This window comes from Halyomorpha halys, unplaced genomic scaffold, assembly GCF_000696795.3.
Source record: "Halyomorpha halys isolate HHAL.00 unplaced genomic scaffold, Hhal_1.1 Scaffold1127.1, whole genome shotgun sequence".
Taxonomy (NCBI): Eukaryota; Metazoa; Arthropoda; class Insecta; order Hemiptera; family Pentatomidae; genus Halyomorpha; species Halyomorpha halys.
In genome coordinates, this window is record NW_027110032.1 from 187,921 (window position 1) to 208,368 (window position 20,448).

Consider the following 20,448-nt stretch of genomic DNA (forward strand, 5'->3'; position numbering starts at 1 on the left):
GTCAGTGTAATTGAATTAAGATAAATCTACAAGACTAATAGTATTAGTTTGTGCTTTATTATGGAACAGGGCCCAGGGTGTAGCTTCCTATCTTATTCTTTTCTCCATCTGCTCCAGGTGCCGCTAGATGGCGCTAATAACTAGCACTTTCGTCGTAAACAAAACCGATGAAATGGTGGATCTGTTCGTTTGCCATTCGTCGCAAATTGTAAACAAAGGAAGCAAAAAATTTAGGGATCCATTCTCTTGTTTTGTTCTTTTGAAATTTTTCGGTTACTATATTCGATTTACTTTATTTTCATAATAAAAATGAACAAAATAAAGGTAGGTGAAATAAAATGAAACGTAAATATCGCTAATGTAGGTTGTAGATGATAAAAATTCATATAAATAATAATACATAACCTATAAATATAAGAAGATGGTAAGGGTTGCGATCAAAAAAAGAACAAGTAGCTTAAAACTATTTTAATGTCCGACGTTTCGTCCCAGTTTGCAGGGCTTCATCAGGGCTGTTCAAAACGAACGGTTGTTTGGTCTGATGAAGCCCTGCAAAGTGGGGCGAAACGTCGGATATTAAAATAGTTTTAAACTATTTGTTCTTTTTTTGATCGCAACCCTTACCATCTTCTTATATTTATAGGTTATGTATTATTATTTATATGAATTTTTATCATCTACAACCTACATTAGCGATATTTACGTTTCATTTTATTTCACCTACCTTTATTTTGTTCATTTTTATTATGAAAATAAAGTAAATCGAATATAGTAACCGAAAAATTTCAAAAGAACAAAACAAGAGAATGGATCCCTAAATTTTTTGCTTCCTTTGTTTACAATTTGCGACGAATGGCAAACGAACAGATCCACCATTTCATCGGTTTTGTTTACGACGAAAGTGCTAATTATTAGCGCCATCTAGCGGCATCTGGAGCAGATGGAGAAAAGACTAAGATAGGAAGCTACACCCTGGGCCCTGTTCCATAATAAAGCACAAACTAATACTATTAGTCTTGTAGATTTATCTTAATTCAATTACACTGACTTGTACAATAGTAACTTGTACTTTAGTATTTTTTAATTCCTGTAATAGCACTAATAGTCCTCCCTATCATAAAAAAAAAAATAAGTATTGGTATTATTACCACACTAGTTTATACACTAATATTATTAGCTTTCATTATGAAACAGGGCCCTGGTTGTGGCTTCTGGTATTTTTAGTATTTTTAAATCTTTACGGTCAACTATGTATACATATACATAACCTATAATTTCAAACTTCGTTCTAGAATTACTATTAGAACTTTACTGCGTGTTCCTATTGTATAATAATAAAGATGAATCTTTTTATTTATTTATTTTTTACTTTTATCACCCCATAGGCGTTGATGACCAGAGGGTTTTACGCCTTTAAGCAAAAATCAACAACAACAACAACTACGTAGAATTACTAGTCAAAATTGATCACTCTGCCAACTATAGTTAGGGTAAATAAAAAATGGTGGCTGTTTCAATAGGTTAAAAAAAAAGGTGTGTGGGTTCCAGAGTGCATGGTTCCAAACGTTGTGGGTTCGGTCCCTACCTGGGGCAGTTAATATTTATTTTTCGGCGGTATCGAAGTTTAAATCTTGACACTCCCACCTTGGTTAGTACGCGGCTGCAACTCAGATAACCACTTGCCGGACTTGTTCCCACACCAAATACCAGTACCAGTACCTGCACATATCATTAAAACTACCCACAACACTAGAAAACTAAGAGAACATAATTTAAAGTAGAATAAATTTGCTAAAATATTTGCCCTAACAAAGCTATTTACAATCAATAGTTCCCGAAATTTTTTATTTTGGCAAATATCATGAAAACTACCACTCTACGAAGATGAACGTCATAAACTACTTTATAGCACATTGAACTAGCTTTAATTTGAGTGATATTAAATATCTTTACGCTTCTTGGTTAGTGAGATGTATATTTCCCACAATAAAGTCAGTAACAACTGATTTTCAGTACATTTTTTATGAATGATTGCTTTTTAAAAAACTGTATCTCGGGAACTATTGAACGTAAAGAGTTATGATGCTCCGAATGAAAATTTTTTTTTTAACGTTTTGGAACAGCCACCATTTTTTATTCCCCTTGACTAAACTTGGCAGACTCATCAGTTTTGACTTACAGCTATACATAATTTTCGTTAAAGTAATCAAAAATTGAAGTGAAATAACAGAATTTTTGCACTTGTTGGGCTCTTGTACTGCATGATCAATTCAGTAGCGGATCCAGGAATATCCTGCGAGGGGTCCACCTTTAGGGGTATTCATGATCTATGTTAAAGCGTGTTAAATGGAATAACTCGTGTTAAATCGAAAAAAATTGCCTTCTTTTGCCGTGGTAAAACGAAATAACATTTAACATGGCTGAGAGTCTGTTACTTGGTCAGTTAAATCGAAAATGACGTCACACAATAGACCAGTTGAGATCGCCGCCATATTAGTTGTTGTGACTTTCAATACAGTTGTCAATTAGCTCATCTTCATTCTCTTCTTCACAAGTTTGAAGATCAATAAGACAGTCATAAGCTAAACTTTCACACAAATTCCACTTTTCACTCACTCTAGGCATGTTTTAATTAATTACTTAAATCAAAACTGAAGTAAACCATAACATGAGGGTCTGGAAGGAAGGTTATAAACATAAAGGCTTATACAACCAGTTGCTGAGAAAATCCGCTAGGGGCTCTTATGCATTTAACGTTTAACATGACTTCAAATAGGGCTGCTCACAATCCTATAGTTATAACATTTAACACGGTAAAACATTTAACATTTAACACAACATCATGAATACCCCTTTTGTATTACCTGGTGAATTCCTTATTCCTTAAGGAGCCTCTGTAAGGTCAGTCGGAATGACAATCCACATTGAAAGCATGACTGATTCAATCGCCTGTATCACGTTCAATTAGAAAAACATATTGTGAATTGTATTAAAGGAATATAAATATACCGAAAACCAAAATATTTGCAGTAAGGTAGGTCAAAAATATTTACAGTGAGGTAGGTCAAAAATAAAGTTTTAGTGTAATAAATCCTTAATTACAAATTATGCTAGGAATTAAAAAATATTTTTATATGCTCATTTTCCTAATAATTCTGTGCACATAGTTTAAAACTATATTATAATTATCAACCGAATGTATCGTTAATGCTTTTAGATAATTTACATCGTAACCTCAGTCAATAAAATAATTTAGCAAACTCGATTGTGATTAGATAGTCGATTACTGGAAAGGCAATTCAATTGATGCCGTGCCTTCCGGTAGTAAGCTGAGCTATTGCCAACCAAGCCAACTCTCATCGCACGTTTCAAGCAAACATAATACTTATGCTACATACGGGCGTAAACCTTCTGCATGTTCGCAGTGTCATATCAATAAATAAATTAATTTGTACCGCAACAATAAACGGTCAGGGTCACAGTACTTTACAAGGAACCACTGTTACTTGACTAACAGTTCTGCTAGGGGGTGATTTGGTCAGAATTTCGCTCGATTGACAGATTTTTCCCCAAAATAAGGGTATTCACTTTATGAAGCTGGGTGGACCCCGGAAGGCACCCGAACACATAGGGTTGACCCACGGCTGCAGTAACTGAATAAATTATTATCCGTCATAGACAGATTCGAACTAGATCCTTGGAGTTAGTAGCCCAGTCCCTTACCATTGCACGGTGTAATATACTTTATTTTCAGAAAGAAAATACGGAGACTATGACGTACTATGTACAATTACTATCTACTATATACAAATTGTCACCCAGAGTGTCCTTCGATAATTCTGACTATTGTCTAGAATAGGGTCTTATCTCTAACATAATAAGGTACTCATTTACCATTTGAGAAGGTGGTGGAAGATAGGGACTCACTGGAGGGAGTTGTTAATAGAGAGCTTATCGATGAAGGGAGATCTGAGAGTAAGGACAAAGGCGAGCAACAGACAAAAGGCTTTTCCACACGTGGAAATAATATATCGGTTTGAGATGTTCTATGTAATAGTTATGTTAAAATATTTTATGAGAGTCGAAATGATAATTTCCGAGCTTACGCTGTAAAAGAGGGAGTAAACCATACCTTTCCTGAGGTTAGAAAAGGCATGCCAGTGGCACACAAAAGACACCTAATTACGTTAAGACCATAAAAGCCAAGTGTTAAGTATTTTCATTACTATTACCTTTACTTCTTATATGTATTATAAATAAAAAAGTAAAAATTCCACTCGTTAATACACTTTTTAAGGGTACTTTAATAAACATAAAATGATATATATAACTTATATGATGATAACAATCCGAGTTCTGGCCAATTATAACTAAGAAAACAAAAAAATGCACTTTATATAAATTAAACATAACATAACCGACATATATACAATTCACATCACCACCATTTTATATATCAGCTGTCATTAGAGAATAGAGCGAAATTTCTTAGCTCTAGAATTGATGTCGGCACAGTACCTTTGGATATTTTATTCAGATTCGCTAAGCCTTTAATTTATTTATATTCACTAATGTACACAATTTTTATTACAAACAAAAACATATATAGATACACAAGTTATATAGATACACAAGATATATAGATACACAAGTTATATAGATACACAAGATATATAGATACACAAGTTATATAGATACACAAGATATATAGATACACAAGTTATGGACACATGTTTGTTATGAGAAAGAATGGAGTAAAGTAGGGCAGTGATGGACAGATCCAGCGAAAGGTCACGCTGACGACATAATGCCAGATGAGGCCGGGCTGCCTTGATGGCATCATCTCTTCAGCTCTCTCAGAGGCCCTGCCTCTCTGACTTCCTTCGTTTCTGGTACATCGATCGGCCTCTACTGGTGAGAAATATCGATATTTATATTTAGAAAACTTGGTTACTAACGTAAAATAAAAAAAAAAAAATACTCTCTTGAAAGCATTATAATGCCTTAGACCTGGCGAACATTTAGGAATTATCGATTTCGATAAATGTTCCCTCCATTACGAGTAAGCTATATTCTCTAATCAGCCTGTCTATACTTGACATAAAGATTAACGCCTGTCAAAACATTCGACAATTTCCAAGAGTTTTTTGTTTACTCAAGCTTTAAGAAAACACACTTGCTTAAATTGAACGCCTCGTAAATGAACGAAAGTAATCATTTTTATAATACGCTCGATTTTCATTTATACTCACAAAATCGTTGCTGTGCCTTACCAGATATTTTTTAATATTTATGAGAAAGCCTTTGACGAAATAATTACAATAAGACAATGCCGTGGAGTTGTTTATCTCTTGAGCGAGCTTTGCGAAGTCGAAAGTTGTCCAATGAGGCCATCAGATCAAGTTCCTTGAAAACAACTTTAAGTTGAGGATAATAGGGACTTCGAACATCAACGTAATTATTTGTAAAACTGTTCATTTAATCGCAAATGTGAAGAGGATTGAAGTTATAATAAATGCTATTTCCAATAATTTGGTATATCTGTAATGAAAATTCATCAAGCCGTTTTTGAGAAATTCGTGCTTCTTTCTCTGTTCTCTTTAAATGTGAATATTAAGAACCCCAAAATATATTTACTCTTCTAAAAATTAAAGAGTGGGTATAAAATTGAATTAACTTGGTCAATTTTTGAATTAGTTCAATTCATTTCAACTTTGCATTGGCTGATACAATTTGGCTTGAACTTGCGGCCGATCCGTCGGGTGTCGGTTTTTGGTCACAAATCAAAGGGCGCTTGTGCTCCATTCACACGTTTGTTTTCAGTTTGGATTGGTTTTGAACTACCAACAGATGAAGATTTGTTCTCTGCGTGTTTTAATTAATTACAGAATTTTCACAACCTTTGTATTCAATGATTAACTCTAATTTAAGATTGTATAATTTAAAAATCTATCCATTCGGTATAAATTCACTGATTTAAATTTTATTAATTAACTTTAGCAGTTAATTAACTTTAATCAACTTTAGATTTAACCTAGCACAAATATACATTTATGAATACATTATATGCCTAGGTAATTAAATTAAAAAGTTGTTGATAAAAATTCTAGAACGAAGGTTAAATTTATAGGTTATGCAGTACCATTTTATATGAATTTTTATCACTTACAACCTACATTGTTGTACAATAGGATAGCACTTTTCAGAGATAAATCAAAATGAACAAATAGCCAGTGAAATGTATCATTAACATCTAAAAATAAACTAGCTAGTCATATATGTAAAGTCAGAGCTGTAAAAAAAACATCATTATGTAAAAACAATTTTAGTTGAAACGGGTGCAATTTCGGTGACATGAATATAGGGTGAAATAAAATTGAACAGGTAGATAGCTTCAATTATTTTGGTTCTACGGAACTAGAAAAAACCTACTCGATGAGTAAATAAAAGCGAGGTTAAAGGATTCCTCGCCTTTAACCTCGCTTGTTATTTTTCAATTTAAAAACTGAAAAGTTAGAATTTACAAAATTTGTACCAACTGTTCTTTACGAATGCGGAACGTGGCCTTATAGGTAAAATATCCGGACTGAATAGTGCAAGAGCCAAAGAATAGAAAAAAGTTAGTTATTTCGTCCCAATTTTTGATTACTGTCAGCACTCAAATTAAAGCTAGTTAAATTTACTAAAAAATAATTTATAACGTTTATCTTTGTAGGAGTAGTTGTTTTTATGATATTTGCATATGAATATAAATTTGCATAAATGGTATTTGATCTAAATTCATATAAATTTTTTTTTTGTTGCATTTTATTTTTTATTGTGTACTATATTTTTTTCAGGGTTCAATACGAGATGTACACAAAGCAGCAATTGAAAACGATATTGAAACTCTGAAGAGAAGATCAGAGGACCCCATACCAGTAGATATACTCCTCAGCAAGGATGTTAATGGCCTTAATCCGTTACATAAGGTATAACTTCCTAAATAGGAATCTTGTATCCACATGGGCTTAGAACACATGATCTAGTATCCACATGGGTTCAGAACACATGATCTAGTATCCACAAGGGTTCAGAACACATGATCTAGTATGCACATGGGTTCAGAACAAATGATCTAGTATCCACAAGGGTTCAGAACACATAATATAAACAAGTTTCTGTTAGCCTCCTGACTCTCTGTTCCTTTACCTCACACTATAAAAACATGGCTCCTCACTCACTCACTGTTGGGCACTACAGTCCTTGTCTTTCCTATGCCTCGCGGTCTCCAGCGAGACTCCTTCAATTTTCAATTCCCATCTCAAATCATCCAGCCACTGACGCCTGGGTCTGCCCCTTTTCCTTTTTCCTCCTGGTGCACCATTAAGCATCCTTTTAGGTAGCCTGCAGGGCTCCATCCTTTCCACATGTCCCAACCATCTTAGCCTGCTCTTCTTAATAGCACAGAGGATATCAGGCTCTACATACAATTCTTTTAGTTCGTCATTGTTTCTAATTCTCCACCTGTGCTCCTCTTTAACGGCTCCAAAGATCTTTCTTAGGATTCTTCTCTCCCAAACCAGTAGAGATCTTCTATTTTCCATGGTTAGAGTCCATGTCTCACTGCCATACATTACCACTGGCCTAATTATTGGTTTGTACAACAAAAGCTTTGCTTTTCTGGAAAGACTTTTGTATCGGAGAGCTTTTTGCAGGGTATAGAAACATCTGGTTCCTGCTACCATTCTGTCCTTAATTTCTACTTTTATGTTATTGAACTCCTCCTAGGTACTTGAAAGTACTGCAGCTGTGAAACATGTTTCCCCCCACATCCACAATATCTCTTCTCTCCCCGGTCCGTCTAGAGGTTTTCATATATTTTGTCTTTTCGCTATTTATAATAAGTCCTAAAATCATGGCTCCTATGTGAGGCAAAAGAGCACAGAAAGATTCAGAAGGCCAATAAATTTTTTTGAGATCCTGTGTGGATAATAAGTGTAATCAAAGCAATTCATATTCAAATGGAACAGATTCTAAGTTTCTTAGTAAATTAATATAGATTAACAAAATATAATTGTTTGAAATCAATTTGTTTTGATAAACTGATTTTTACCCATATTGGTAAGGGGCTAAGTATAGCTTTAATATTTTGCCCTGCCTTCTCCTACAGTGTAGTCCATATTTTTCTATTTTTCCTTTGTAATTCGTACACTCTCTATTATCAGGTGTCTGGTCCCATAGCTGGCAGATTAGAGAGAGCCCAAATATAGAATTATGTGTTGAACTGATGTATCTTATGTTTACCTATTCTTGATTGATGTGAGATGTGCTCTTTATGGTGTTCAGTTACATAAAATTCTTTTTTTTTAGTCCATGCTCTACTTGATTTAACATTTTTTGTGCTTTTAGGCAGCTGGTATTGGCCAGAAAGAAGCTGTAGAGGAGATATTAAAGAGAGCCCCAGAGGCTGCCAATGCTCAGGACAGCTTTGGAAGAACACCACTCCACTACGCGGCAGGGCTTAGGAATCCAGAGATGTATCAGGCCTTAGTAGAGGCCGGAGCCACGGACCATCTGCCGGATAAGGTAAGAAAAGGAGTTCCTAGGTCTATTCATTTATATATAATTCTTTTAATTTGCTTTGTTCCTGTTTTTATATCTTCTTTTCTTTATATAACCTTCTATGCATATTCTTGTAGTCCTATCATACTTTAAACGTTTGTATTTTATTTTCATTTAGCTCTAATAAAGGTCTGCAAAATGCAGTGATACATGGATGACATAAATATTTTTCAACTATCTTGTGCACCTTTTTTGACTGTCACCTGGACCATCTTCCTGTAATTAAATATTAGAAAAAATAAAGGGGATTGTTTATTTGTGGGAAAAATATGAGAGCTTACTCTGATCATTAACCTCGTATATTACTTGACTGGCTATTTGTTAGTTCCATTATTTAATGTCCCAGAAAACGTTTTGCTTAAACCAGTTTATACAACCCTAACCTGTCATAGAACAGTAGTTAGCGAAAAATGTGACATAATAAGGTTAGGTTAGCTGGACAGCAGATGATATGACAGGGGGTTGATATAGTTCAAAATCAATTAAGAAATCACATACTACTGGTGAGTTTTTAGGACATGTGTTTAAATCCTTGCAGGATGGCAACCGCTTTCTGAAGAGTACTCATCTGCAATCAAGAGGATCATAGGAAGTTCTAAAAGTATTCACTTTAGTTCCTAGCTGAAGGACAGAGATGGCCGAGGGGTATTCACCCTTGGTTACTCTCAAAGGTCTTCAAAATAGAAAAGACTTAGTAAAGTAACTACAAGATTTTTAGTACCAAAATAGCGTCAGAATTATCTAATCCATTATTAGTATGTGTGTGTTCACTCGCTGTCTGTTTCAAATTAGTTGAAGCCATGTCAGATTATTTATCATAGTTATGTTTTGACTAGTGATGTCGTTGGATGTGAAAGTTACAGCATTTAAGAGTCTAGATTTTAGTGAATCAGAAAACTATAATTTAGTTTTCAAACATTCAAGCAATACATTATTTATAATATATTGTAATAATTTTTAAATATTTAAAATAAAATAAGAAGAATTTTAATCGTTTTTAAACTAAATTCAAATATAAAGGAGATAGCTAGGATTTAAATTTAAAAACTTTAATACTAAATAGATAATATAATTTTATTTAAATTTATAATATAAAAGACTCTTAATCTCAGGGCGGGTTGCTAGGCAATCAGAAACAGATACTTCTACTATTAACACTTAATTAAATTAATATCTATTTTACACATGTATATATTTTTAGGTATAACAAAACTAACCAATTTCACAATTTTCTATTGATGATTCTTGGTATCTTCTTTTCTATAATGCTATGCCCTACCGTCAAAAATGGCTTTCAGTCCCTCTAAAAAGCTATGTCTCTCTCACAACAATGGCTTCCAATCTTTTTCGCTTCCAGCCGACGGACGTACTCTCACCAGGCAATCCAAACTCAGAGTCTCTATTCTTCTTGGTTGTCTTCCTTTTTCAAACTATCCACTCTTGCTGGACAGAAATTGATGAAGACCTCCTCATCCTGGAAACATCATTTCACTTGCGTGCCCAAACAACGAATGAAACTCAAAACCAAAACCTGCCTCGATGTTCCATGTAAACATTGTTTGTCGCACAACCGTTAGGGATTTTTGCAATTGATTTACTTTCTGAATATTATTCTTTAGCACTATTTCTTGACTTTTATTTTTTCTTAAATTTACTGTATTTTAAATTATGATGGGAAGAGTTAAAATAGTTTTTAGGATATTTGAATCTGCTCAACATGGCCTTGATTCAACAGACTTGTTGACTGAAGAATACGTACCGCCATCTTGGTTTTATTTTGAATCACAAATTTATTATGGACAATGAAAATTAGTTAGCTTACTTTTCCGATAAACAAAACAAATGAACAATATTAAAATGATACATAAAATAAAACATATCAAAAACCCTTTATACATCAAAATATACTATTTACTCAAAAAGAGCATATTACAATATATTATAAATAATTTGCATAATATAAAAATATATTGAATGATTATTACATAAGCAAATTTAATGCATATACAAGAATTAATACAAATATGAAATGATAGATAGTTGGCTGGTTGGGGCTTGTGTCTTAGCCACTAAGTTGTGCTAGATCGGGCTGTAGATGGCGTTACATCTAATGGTTCTAGCAGCAGCTCCTAGAAGTCCTGGCTCCTGGCTGCTACAGTTATCAGTCCATAAAGTTGATTGATTCTATCCCTTACTTCCCTTTTGGCTTATGCTTAATGTTTGTAGTGTTTTATATTATACTGTGGTAATAAAGCCTTGACTCAATTCTTGATTTTGATTTCTTTTTTTAATTCCAGAAAGGCAACACACCTTCACATTACAGAAGTAAGCCTTCAGAGCTAGAAGGGGCAAAGCTGCTTTCGGTGATTCCAGAGGCACCTCGCACCGCACACATCTTTCCTCCTAGTTGGGACTGGAAGCTACTTCACTCCGGAGGACCTCAGCTTAAGTCACAGGTAAATATTAATTATATTATAACTATGTTCTAGTATTTATTCTAAATGAATGCTATTTTAATGTATATAGTAAAACATACCTGAAACAATGTTACAATTTTCATAAAATAAAAATACAAAAGTTTGGATAATTTTAATGTTAAAATTATGGATTCTAAAAGCCATAAATGGTGATTAGAAGTATGCAACATATATTTTTAAATTGTTTTACTAAGTATTATCTGTTAGCCATATTGATATTGGACATAAGATGAGGGATTTTCACTAATTTTTTTAACAGATGTCAACTGAAACTATCACATTGGATTCAACTGCAGATGACATTACAGATACTGCTAATGAAACAGAAGAAATATCTAGGGATGAAGTTGTTGAGGAATCAAGACCTGAGGTGTCCGAAGACGAAGGCATGGGATCTGAAAACGCTCAATCTGTCGAAGATTCTACAAGTCCACAGAACGGTGAAAATATAGGCAAGTTTAATTAAGTTTTTGTTCATTGAAAAACTGTGCGATTAATGCACAGCACACGTAACGCAAATTTTTCCTGATAGAAGAGCACTGTTCCACAGTAGACAATAGACAGCATGAGCAGATTGTTTTCATTTATGTACAGTTTATCTGCAACATAGTTTACCTTCTAGCTCTTGTCTTCGTTCTTCCAACTAGCGAAACCACTCCTAGTGTGTGTCTCACTGTTTTTGTGTGAGTGGCGGAATCGGAGGAAATAATATAAATTGAAAGAAACGTTCATCCAGAAGTTTTAATGCCGCAACAGGCTGTCCAACCACTGTTTCTTCCAATTCCGCTCTGAACTTTGTTGTTCTGAGATGGAAGTGATAGTGGAATTGCTCTTTTACAGATATGGAAGATGATCCGGGAGAAAAGTTTGGACAGACTATTACTCTTTCCAACCCTGTGTTCCTCAGCGGAATAAGAGTTGGGCCCGATGAGGATGAAGCAAAACAAGCAGAAGAAGAGAATGAACCAGAGACCTCTAACAATGCACAATCTGATGAAATCTCACAAAGCCAAGATGATGATCAGCCTGAGGAGAACACAACTGATAAAGGTAAAGAGCCTGATGTTCTAAATATTGATCTTGAACCTAAAGTCGAAAATGAAAAAACTGATATTCATCAAAATGATCAAACTGAAAATTCAAATGAAAATGAAATTAATCCAAATTCTAATGAGCAAACCGATGATAATTTCATTCAGCCTGTTGGCATCGTTGATGATCAATTTAATAAAACTGACGAAACATATAATAACCGAGAAAATGATGGTAGAACTTCTCGAACTCAAAGTGGCCGTAAAAGTTTAAAAGCCAGAGTCCAGAAATTAATGTGGTTAGGAAGGAGTCAAAGTTCACTACAAGGTAGAGATGATGATTTTGCTCCGCAAGAAGAAAACTTATCGTCCAAACCGAGTAGTGCACTAAGTAGAGACGCAAATATTAAAAATGAAAACATTGAGGAAGAAGTGAGAATTGTAAGTCCCAAACCAAATTCAGAAGCTGATGAAGAACAAACTGGCAACAATGAAACAGAAAGGCAAGAAGAACTCCCTGAAGAAAGTGAACCGCTGATCCCCTCACAAGATATTGACCTAGAAAATGGAAATCTAGAAGATGTTACTGAACCAGAAACAATAGAATTTCAAGACGATTCTCTAAACGGAACTGAAGAGGAATGTGAACAACCAGAGGAAAGAACTGAAATAGAGGCTGATGACAAAGCTGAGGAAGCAAGAGATGATGAAAGTAACAATGAATCTTCAGAAACACCTTCAAAAACCACAATTTCAGGTACAGATATATCAATATCATTAATATGATTTCTAATCAGGCAAGGATTGAGCACTGAATTTTAGGGAACCTCGATAGTTCTGAGCTTTACACAGCCTGTCTTGTTAGGCAATTTATTGTGGTTTATGATTCTTATTTCCAGAATGAATTACATTCTTAAATGAAACCTACCTTTTTTAATATTTAGGGTAATATTTTTAGAAATCCCAACTGATTTTCTTATTATAAGTTATTGAATAAGATTTGTTATTAACAATGGCTACTCCATGTTTCACCGTATATTTATGTTTTCCTCAAATCTGATGATTTTTTTAACATCACCAAATTATGCAATATGAATTTAATAATAATGATAAAGGTAAATAACCCCAAAGGCTTGCTGCCGAAACTGCTGATCGCTGCCTATGTACATTTATCTGGTGACACCCGTCCAAAGTCAAAAGATCAATCTTGATGTGATTCTCCCATCTACACTTCTGTTTGCCCCTTCGTAATTTATTCCACAACTTATTATTCCATTCCTTACTAAGCCTTGCTACCCTACACGCCCCTCTTATGTGCCACAATGCTATTACTTGAATTACATTTATCAGATGCATTTTCCTCTATTCATATTTATCATGTGCAGTTCCCTCTATTCGGTATCCTGTAGCTTTCTTTATTCTCTGGTTAATTCGTCCTTCTGTATGCAATACTTAATTTTTAAATTAAGTGGCTGTTCCTCCTTGGCCACATTAAGTGGCTGTTCCTCCTTGGCCACATTTTGCATCCATAGTGAACAATAGGAAGGATTTTTTTTTTATAAGAACTTAACTTCTAATATTTAAATACACTTTAATACTTTAATTACTTTAGAAACTTCAAGTTATACAAATGTGATTACTAAATATATGATAGTAAAAAAACAATAGATAATTATAAAAATATTCTTCAACAATTGAATTATCAGGATTGCTGTGGTGTTCTTAATTGATACCACAATGAATTAGAAAATCTGGAGCCCTCATCCACCCAGCCCCATTACGTGGGTACTCTTAATTGATTAAAAATCTGGCGGTTAAGCGTGATTCTGACCAAATCACCTCCTTGCACAACCGTTGATACAGTAACTGTATTTCCTTACAAAGTACTTCCCCTGATCCTTTATGGGTTGTAACAGAATAGATTTAATTTTTTTTTTAATAAGAAAATATTTAAAAACACTTAGCAAATATATTTGTCACAAAAAATTCAGATCATTTTAATATTAATAGTAGAGAATTTGCTTTATGATTTTTTGGGTTCAATCATTTCTGAGCTTCGAAATTGTGGTTTGAGAATTGTCAATTACACTGTAGCCATCTCATTTTGTAGACTTCATTGACTAAGATTTCCTATGACACTCAATGAATGGTCCATTTTATACCTTTACTCAGGTGAATGAATAATAAATAATGGTAACTCAATATCGTAACTAGAAAATGATCAATTGTAATTTTTTTAATGATTCGTTAATTGAATTCAATCACAATTTCACATTTTTGGTGGGGCTCTCATTATAATTTAATTGATTTTAGTTTTATTTACGTTAAATTCTTAAAAAAGGAAAGTGATTCAATACCTTCTCAATTTTAAAGTTGAATTTTCATCATTACAACCTTTCTTTATTTTTTTTCAACCAGGGCTCTATTTCATAATAAAATACAAACTAATTCTAATAGTCTTGTAGATTTATCTTAATTCAATTACACAGACTTGTACAATAGTAACTTGTACTTTAGTATTTTTTAATTCCTGTAATATCACTAATAGTCATCACTATCATGAAAAAATAAGTATTAGTGTAATTACGACGTTGTTTCTATATTTATACTATGAAATGATACTATTAGCTTTCATTATGAAACAGGGTCCTGATCGTCCGATCTATTCTTGAAACCAATGAGTTGTACTTCTGCACTTTATTCTTTTATGTATTTTATTTTTTAAACAGATTCATGGAAAATAAATAATTATAATAGAGATGTAGTAATACTGATCATTGTTTAGAAATTTATTTTATAACTATTTTATTGTAAAATAATATGAAATTTTTGTTTATTTGGAAATTTAAATCATCTTTTTATGGTTGTTATTACAGAGAACTCTTAAAATTTTGTAATTGAAATTTGATTTGTTCGATTTTTTTTTTTTTATGATTAGCTCTATGATTGGGACTTTTTGGCTCAATAGCCTAAAATTAAGACAAATTTGTTTATAAACATTTGAATTTCTTCTGCACATGCTTAGTTTTCGGTACTATCTAAGGTTTTTGTACGATGAACAAGTGCCAAAAAACAAAGTTGATGAGGCTCCATGGATAAAAAAGATTTGTAGGTACTGCAATTTTTGGTGATGAAGGCACTATTAAAACTATAGAAAAAAAAAATAACTCCTGCTCAGACGATCGTAAGGTAACTTTGTGTTTCATTCACTACCGGTTGATGCATATTCTTCCATTCTTTGTCAACTTTATTACCATAATTTTGTAATAAGTTCTCTTAAATCTACCATCTAATACGTATCATAAATATTTTTACATTATAAATGCATAATGTTAATGTTTCTAAATTTATGATAAAAATTATGTATTGAATTTAGACTTTTCTCTGAAATAATCCACTTATTGGTGTTAGAATCGCTTATTTAGAAAGTGCACACAAGATTCACCCTCAGCGAGAACTGGGTGAAGGCAGTCACATATTCACAGCTGTTCACAGGCATTATCTATCAAGATGAGGACTCATGATAGACCGGTATCTGTGCTTTTACATCTTTGTGCACCCTCCAGTAAATTTAATAATGAGTAATATTTCTTATAATTAATATATGTTAAATAACTAAATATATATAAATAAATATAAGTTATATAACTATTGTTATATTTCTGTTGAGCTACTGTATATAAATTGTCCAGGCACCAATTTAAGAGGTGAAGTAATCCAATATCAGAAGATCTCGACAATACATTTTCAATAGACAAGGTAAGCTGGATAGGTGATCTGATAGGATCATTGGCAAGTTTTAGAGGTATTCATCGTAAATCCTGGCAGGCTTGGTACTTCACTCTAAAAGGTATTCGGTCACGGTCGTGAAGGGGACGGCAAGTTCTACAGATATTCGCTTTAGGTCCTTGCAGGAACGGATACTGCTCTCTGTAAGGTAGACTACATCTCTGATAAGTTTGCATGTGGTGAAAATAGGGTGCACAGTGGTGAACGTTCTCCCACTCATATGACTTCTCTTCTTTCTATTGACTGAACTTCCTTTCCTTAATGTTGTAAAATGTAAATTGAAAAAAAAAAAATTATGAAAAGTGGTAATTATAAAAACAAATGAGAACAATGTTTGTTAATAAAAACGTTTTGTTGTAGACTTTGTTTCCGTAGGAGGGGTTTGTTGTAGTGAGGAGTGAAGGTCCCTTCCCTTCCCTACAGACAAACTTATTTTAGACATACTATACCTGCTTACAGTTGTAAAGGTAACCAGTCCTACTGTTATTTGCTATAGATCCTGTAGCTGTAGATCCTGGCAAAAGGACAGAAGGAGGAGGGATCTCATGTAGGCAGAATGGAATAATAACACATTTCAATTTTCCCCCAATCAATAAATATACTGATCCTTAACAAATTACTTACCTTAATTAATTGCCTTAATAAATTACTGATACTTAATATGTATTATTACTTACTTCCTCCTAAGGAGGTAAACTCCTAAGCCAGATTCTCTCACTTTGGTTTGTTTAGTTTAAGGTAATTGATCTCTCAGAACTAAAAAGGCCATCAGGAGATACTACATATAAATAATAAGCTTTTAGTGAATCAAAATATCCTATTGCAATCTTTATTGATTCAAATAATACATTTAGCAATATTACAATAAATCACATCGTTATTACATATACAAAATTAAATTAATTACAAGAAATAATACAAATAGAATTTTTGTAGAATGTTTGTCTGAGGGTTGTAGTTCCCATCTTAGGTGCTAGGTTGCGTCATGTCAGTCCATAATGGTTCTGGAAGCTCTAGAGTGGTAATCAGTAAATAGTAGCGGTGTTGCTACTCTATGTTTTTGCTACATAAAAGTATTAAAGTCCAAAAATATAGTTTTACGAAGAACAAAATAAAAAAAAATGGGCTTCTGTACAGTTATTTTTAAAAAGTTTTTTAAGTATTTTAAACTGTAGTATATAGGTTGATAACAATAGTGTAAGATACTTAATGCATTTAAAAAACTAACTGTAAGGAGGTCCAAATGTAATGCCTTAAAAAACAAGAAAATTGTTTTTAAAATCATCAATTACTTTTTAGTTCTCATTCATTACAATCAGAAACAGAATTTCATCTTATGAACCAACAGTTAAATAATATATCTGTGACTGCTTTAAAAAGAGAAGTTAAGTCCACAGACATAGTACTGAGACAAAAAGGTTTTAAAAATGGGGCCTTTGTATAGTTAGTTTTTTAAGCTCATTAACCTCCTGTGTATGGCACTTATGATAATGAACTTAAAAAAATAACTCTACAAAGGCCTACATTTTTAATTAAATCCTTATTTCTCAAGACTATGTTTGTAGACTTAATTCCCTTTTACGGAGTAAACACTCTCCTTACAGATTTGCTGTTTGCTTTCTGACCTATATCATGAAATTGCATTTTTGATTATAAGGTTTTTGTTTTAGTTTGGGAACTAAAAGATAATCAATTTAATGGTTCTTAAAGTAATTTTAATATGTCTTTATCATTGTACGATTGAGCATGCAACTGCTTCTAAAAGTCAACAATTTATTTTTATATTCTTATTATACAATGATATAGTAATGTTGGGGAGGGGGGTCCATTTTTTGGAGGGGGAGAAGAGGAATTTTTTTTTATTTTACTGTGGCTGTGGTTTAGCCTAACACTCAGTTGATCTCCTTACTGATTGATGGAGCTGCATCTTGTCCTCACCAGTCTGGTTCAGCCCTCCTGGTTTCAGTCTGGGTCAGCTTTCTCTTCTTCCTGTGGTGCATCAATGTTGGGTGGTCAAGCCCTTCCCAGCTGAAAAGCGTGGGGTCCATCACCTCCTTCCATCCATAAACAAACTACCTGAAGAGGGGATAATTAAAATGAGGGAAGTTCGACCCGGTGAGGGCAAAAATCCCAGTCATTCGAAAGCCTGACTCAGTGTCCTTCCATTGTAAAGTAATGGGAGAAAAATACTACTACAGCAAGTCATAAATTTATTCAATTATTATTACTATTCGACCTTTCGCTTTGAACAGCCCTGATGAAGCCCTGCAAAGTGGGGCGAAACGTCGGAGATTAAAATAGTTATAAACTATTTGTTCTTTTTTTTACCACAACCCTGTCCATCTTCTTATATTTACATAAATTTATTCAGTTTTTAGAAACCAGACCATCAAAATAAAGTGAATGATTTTTTCACATTTTTCTGAATCTCCTTAAAGTAAAGAAACTATTCACCTTCAAAGTGAGTCAATAAGACTCACTTTTGTTTTTATTTATTTATTTTTTCATTCCCTTTGTAATAAACTTTTAGTTTAATATTTTAATTTTTAATTTTGGTTCATGAAAAATTTTTCAGTTGTTATATTTTTTTTTCTGTTTTTTTAATAACAATATTTTGATTGTAATTTATTGAAAGTTTTTTTTTTCTACATTTTTTAATTTCTGCCTAAGGAAATTTTTATGGATTACATTCTTAGTTAGTTATATTTTATATAGTATTATTTTATTATTTTTGTATATTTGAAACTTACATCAGGTATTTTTTTATTTATTTTTCTAGTGAGTTATATTTTTCTGTAAGTCTTCGGAGTATATCAGAGATAAATAAATAAATAAAAAATAAAATGAATAAATTGATGGATTATTGTCCAATTCGAATTGAAAAGAGAACAACTATAAAACATACAAGCCAAGAATCCAATTAGAAGTATAAGAAACAAAAAATATTAAAGTTGGAGCCATGAGATACAAAAAATTAAGATAGACTTTGAGTGTCATTGAGGTATCTGCAATTGGCCAATCTTGACCTAAGTAGAATATATATGCTACATACTGAGCACATGCATTCTGTTGGTCATCCAAAGTCATTTATAATTTTACAAATTATTCTTAAACTGGTGAAGGGTCCCATTCTGAAGGTGGTTTTAATGGCCCTCTCTCCCTCACTATGTCTCTCCATATTTATTAAAATTTATTTATTTAACCTTTAATTTATTATTTTAAATAAATCTGTATTACTACAACCTATGAAGGGTCAGGGGTGCAGTACTTTGTAAGGAAGTACTGTTACAAGACCAACAGTTGTACAAGGAGGTGATTTGGTCAGAATCACACCTGACAGCCAGATTTTTCCTCAATTAAGGGTACCCACTTAATTAGACTGGGTGGACCCAAACTCACAGGGTTGACATAGGGCTACAGTAACAGAGTAAATAATTTGTCTGTCATAGCCAGATTAGAAAACGGGTCCTTGAAGTTAGTAACACAGCACTTTGCCACTGAGCCATGCCATTATATTAGCTCCCCAATTTATTATTTATAAATTTTTGAAGTCATTATTAAAATCATTAAGGCTTTAATTATTAATTCTCTACTGATAAAAATTAGAAATAGAATTAATGTAATGTCAGTGTTATGTGCTGATCGAGAAAACACCAATGTGTTCAGTAAAGTATTTGCTCGCTTACAAAATTTCATGAATCGAAGTGCATTTTAAAGCACACATTCTCCTGCCTGCAAATCTCTTAATTATTCCGAGAAATAATTCTCACTCCCTTTTTATTTTATTTTTTACTGTTTGGACAATATTATTTATGGTAAATGATTATAAAAACATTCATAAAAAACTACTCTGATTAAAAACCTAAAATTTTGTCCATAATTGAAGAGCTATGAGGAAGCTAATTGTATTTAATGATTTTGATGATGCATAAAGCAGTTCCTGATATAGAATAATTGCGAATGACTTACAATATTAATCGAGTAAAGGGTCAGTATTGGGATTTGTGACCTATTAGTTATTAATCTTTTCATTAATTTAAGACACCATGATGACAGTGAAAATGACCCTGAGCTGATTCTGATTCTTTTGAATTATAGAAAATGTCAAGGATGATTTCTCATTTTGGAAGTCATCTTGGTCATAAATATAAATGACTTATCCATTGATTTCTTTTACCTAACTGACATTCTTAGATGACAGTTGAGATTCCCATTGTTCAGGCTGAGCTGGTTATCATCAGGTTCTGTAAGTTCCAAGGTAATTTGTAATTTATTTTTTTTATTCAATATTAGATACATTGTGATTAAGCTTTGTTATAAAAGTACTATTTTTCAAGGTTATAGCTAATTGCTAGAGAAGAGGTTTTTATGTTAATAAAACGGAAAACATGTAATAAAAAACCCAAAATCTGGAAAATCGTGCAGCAAAAACCTGTAAGATGTAAAATTGTGAATATAACACCCAAATCCTTCAAAAATCAATAACTTTATTAAGGAAACAATGCCTAGCCATACCTCATATTTTTATTTTACAAACGATAACTTTA

General features: G+C 32.9%; 1 protein-coding gene across 4 annotated transcripts in view; it reads left to right on the forward strand.

The window, feature by feature from the left end:
• Positions 1-20,448, forward strand: part of LOC106688424 (uncharacterized) — a 124,742-nt gene that overhangs the window by 70,742 nt on the left and 33,552 nt on the right. For 3 of the 4 annotated variants that reach the window (XM_067048138.1, XM_067048139.1, XM_067048137.1), the window contains exons 7-11: positions 6,840-6,971; positions 8,392-8,568; positions 10,902-11,060; positions 11,341-11,533; positions 11,922-12,869. In XM_067048138.1, coding sequence (XP_066904239.1) covers positions 6,840-6,971; positions 8,392-8,568; positions 10,902-11,060; positions 11,341-11,533; positions 11,922-12,869 — 1,609 coding nt within the window. The remainder of the gene's footprint in view (positions 1-6,839; positions 6,972-8,391; positions 8,569-10,901; positions 11,061-11,340; positions 11,534-11,921; positions 12,870-20,448) is intronic. The other variant, XM_067048140.1, reaches the window with a different exon arrangement.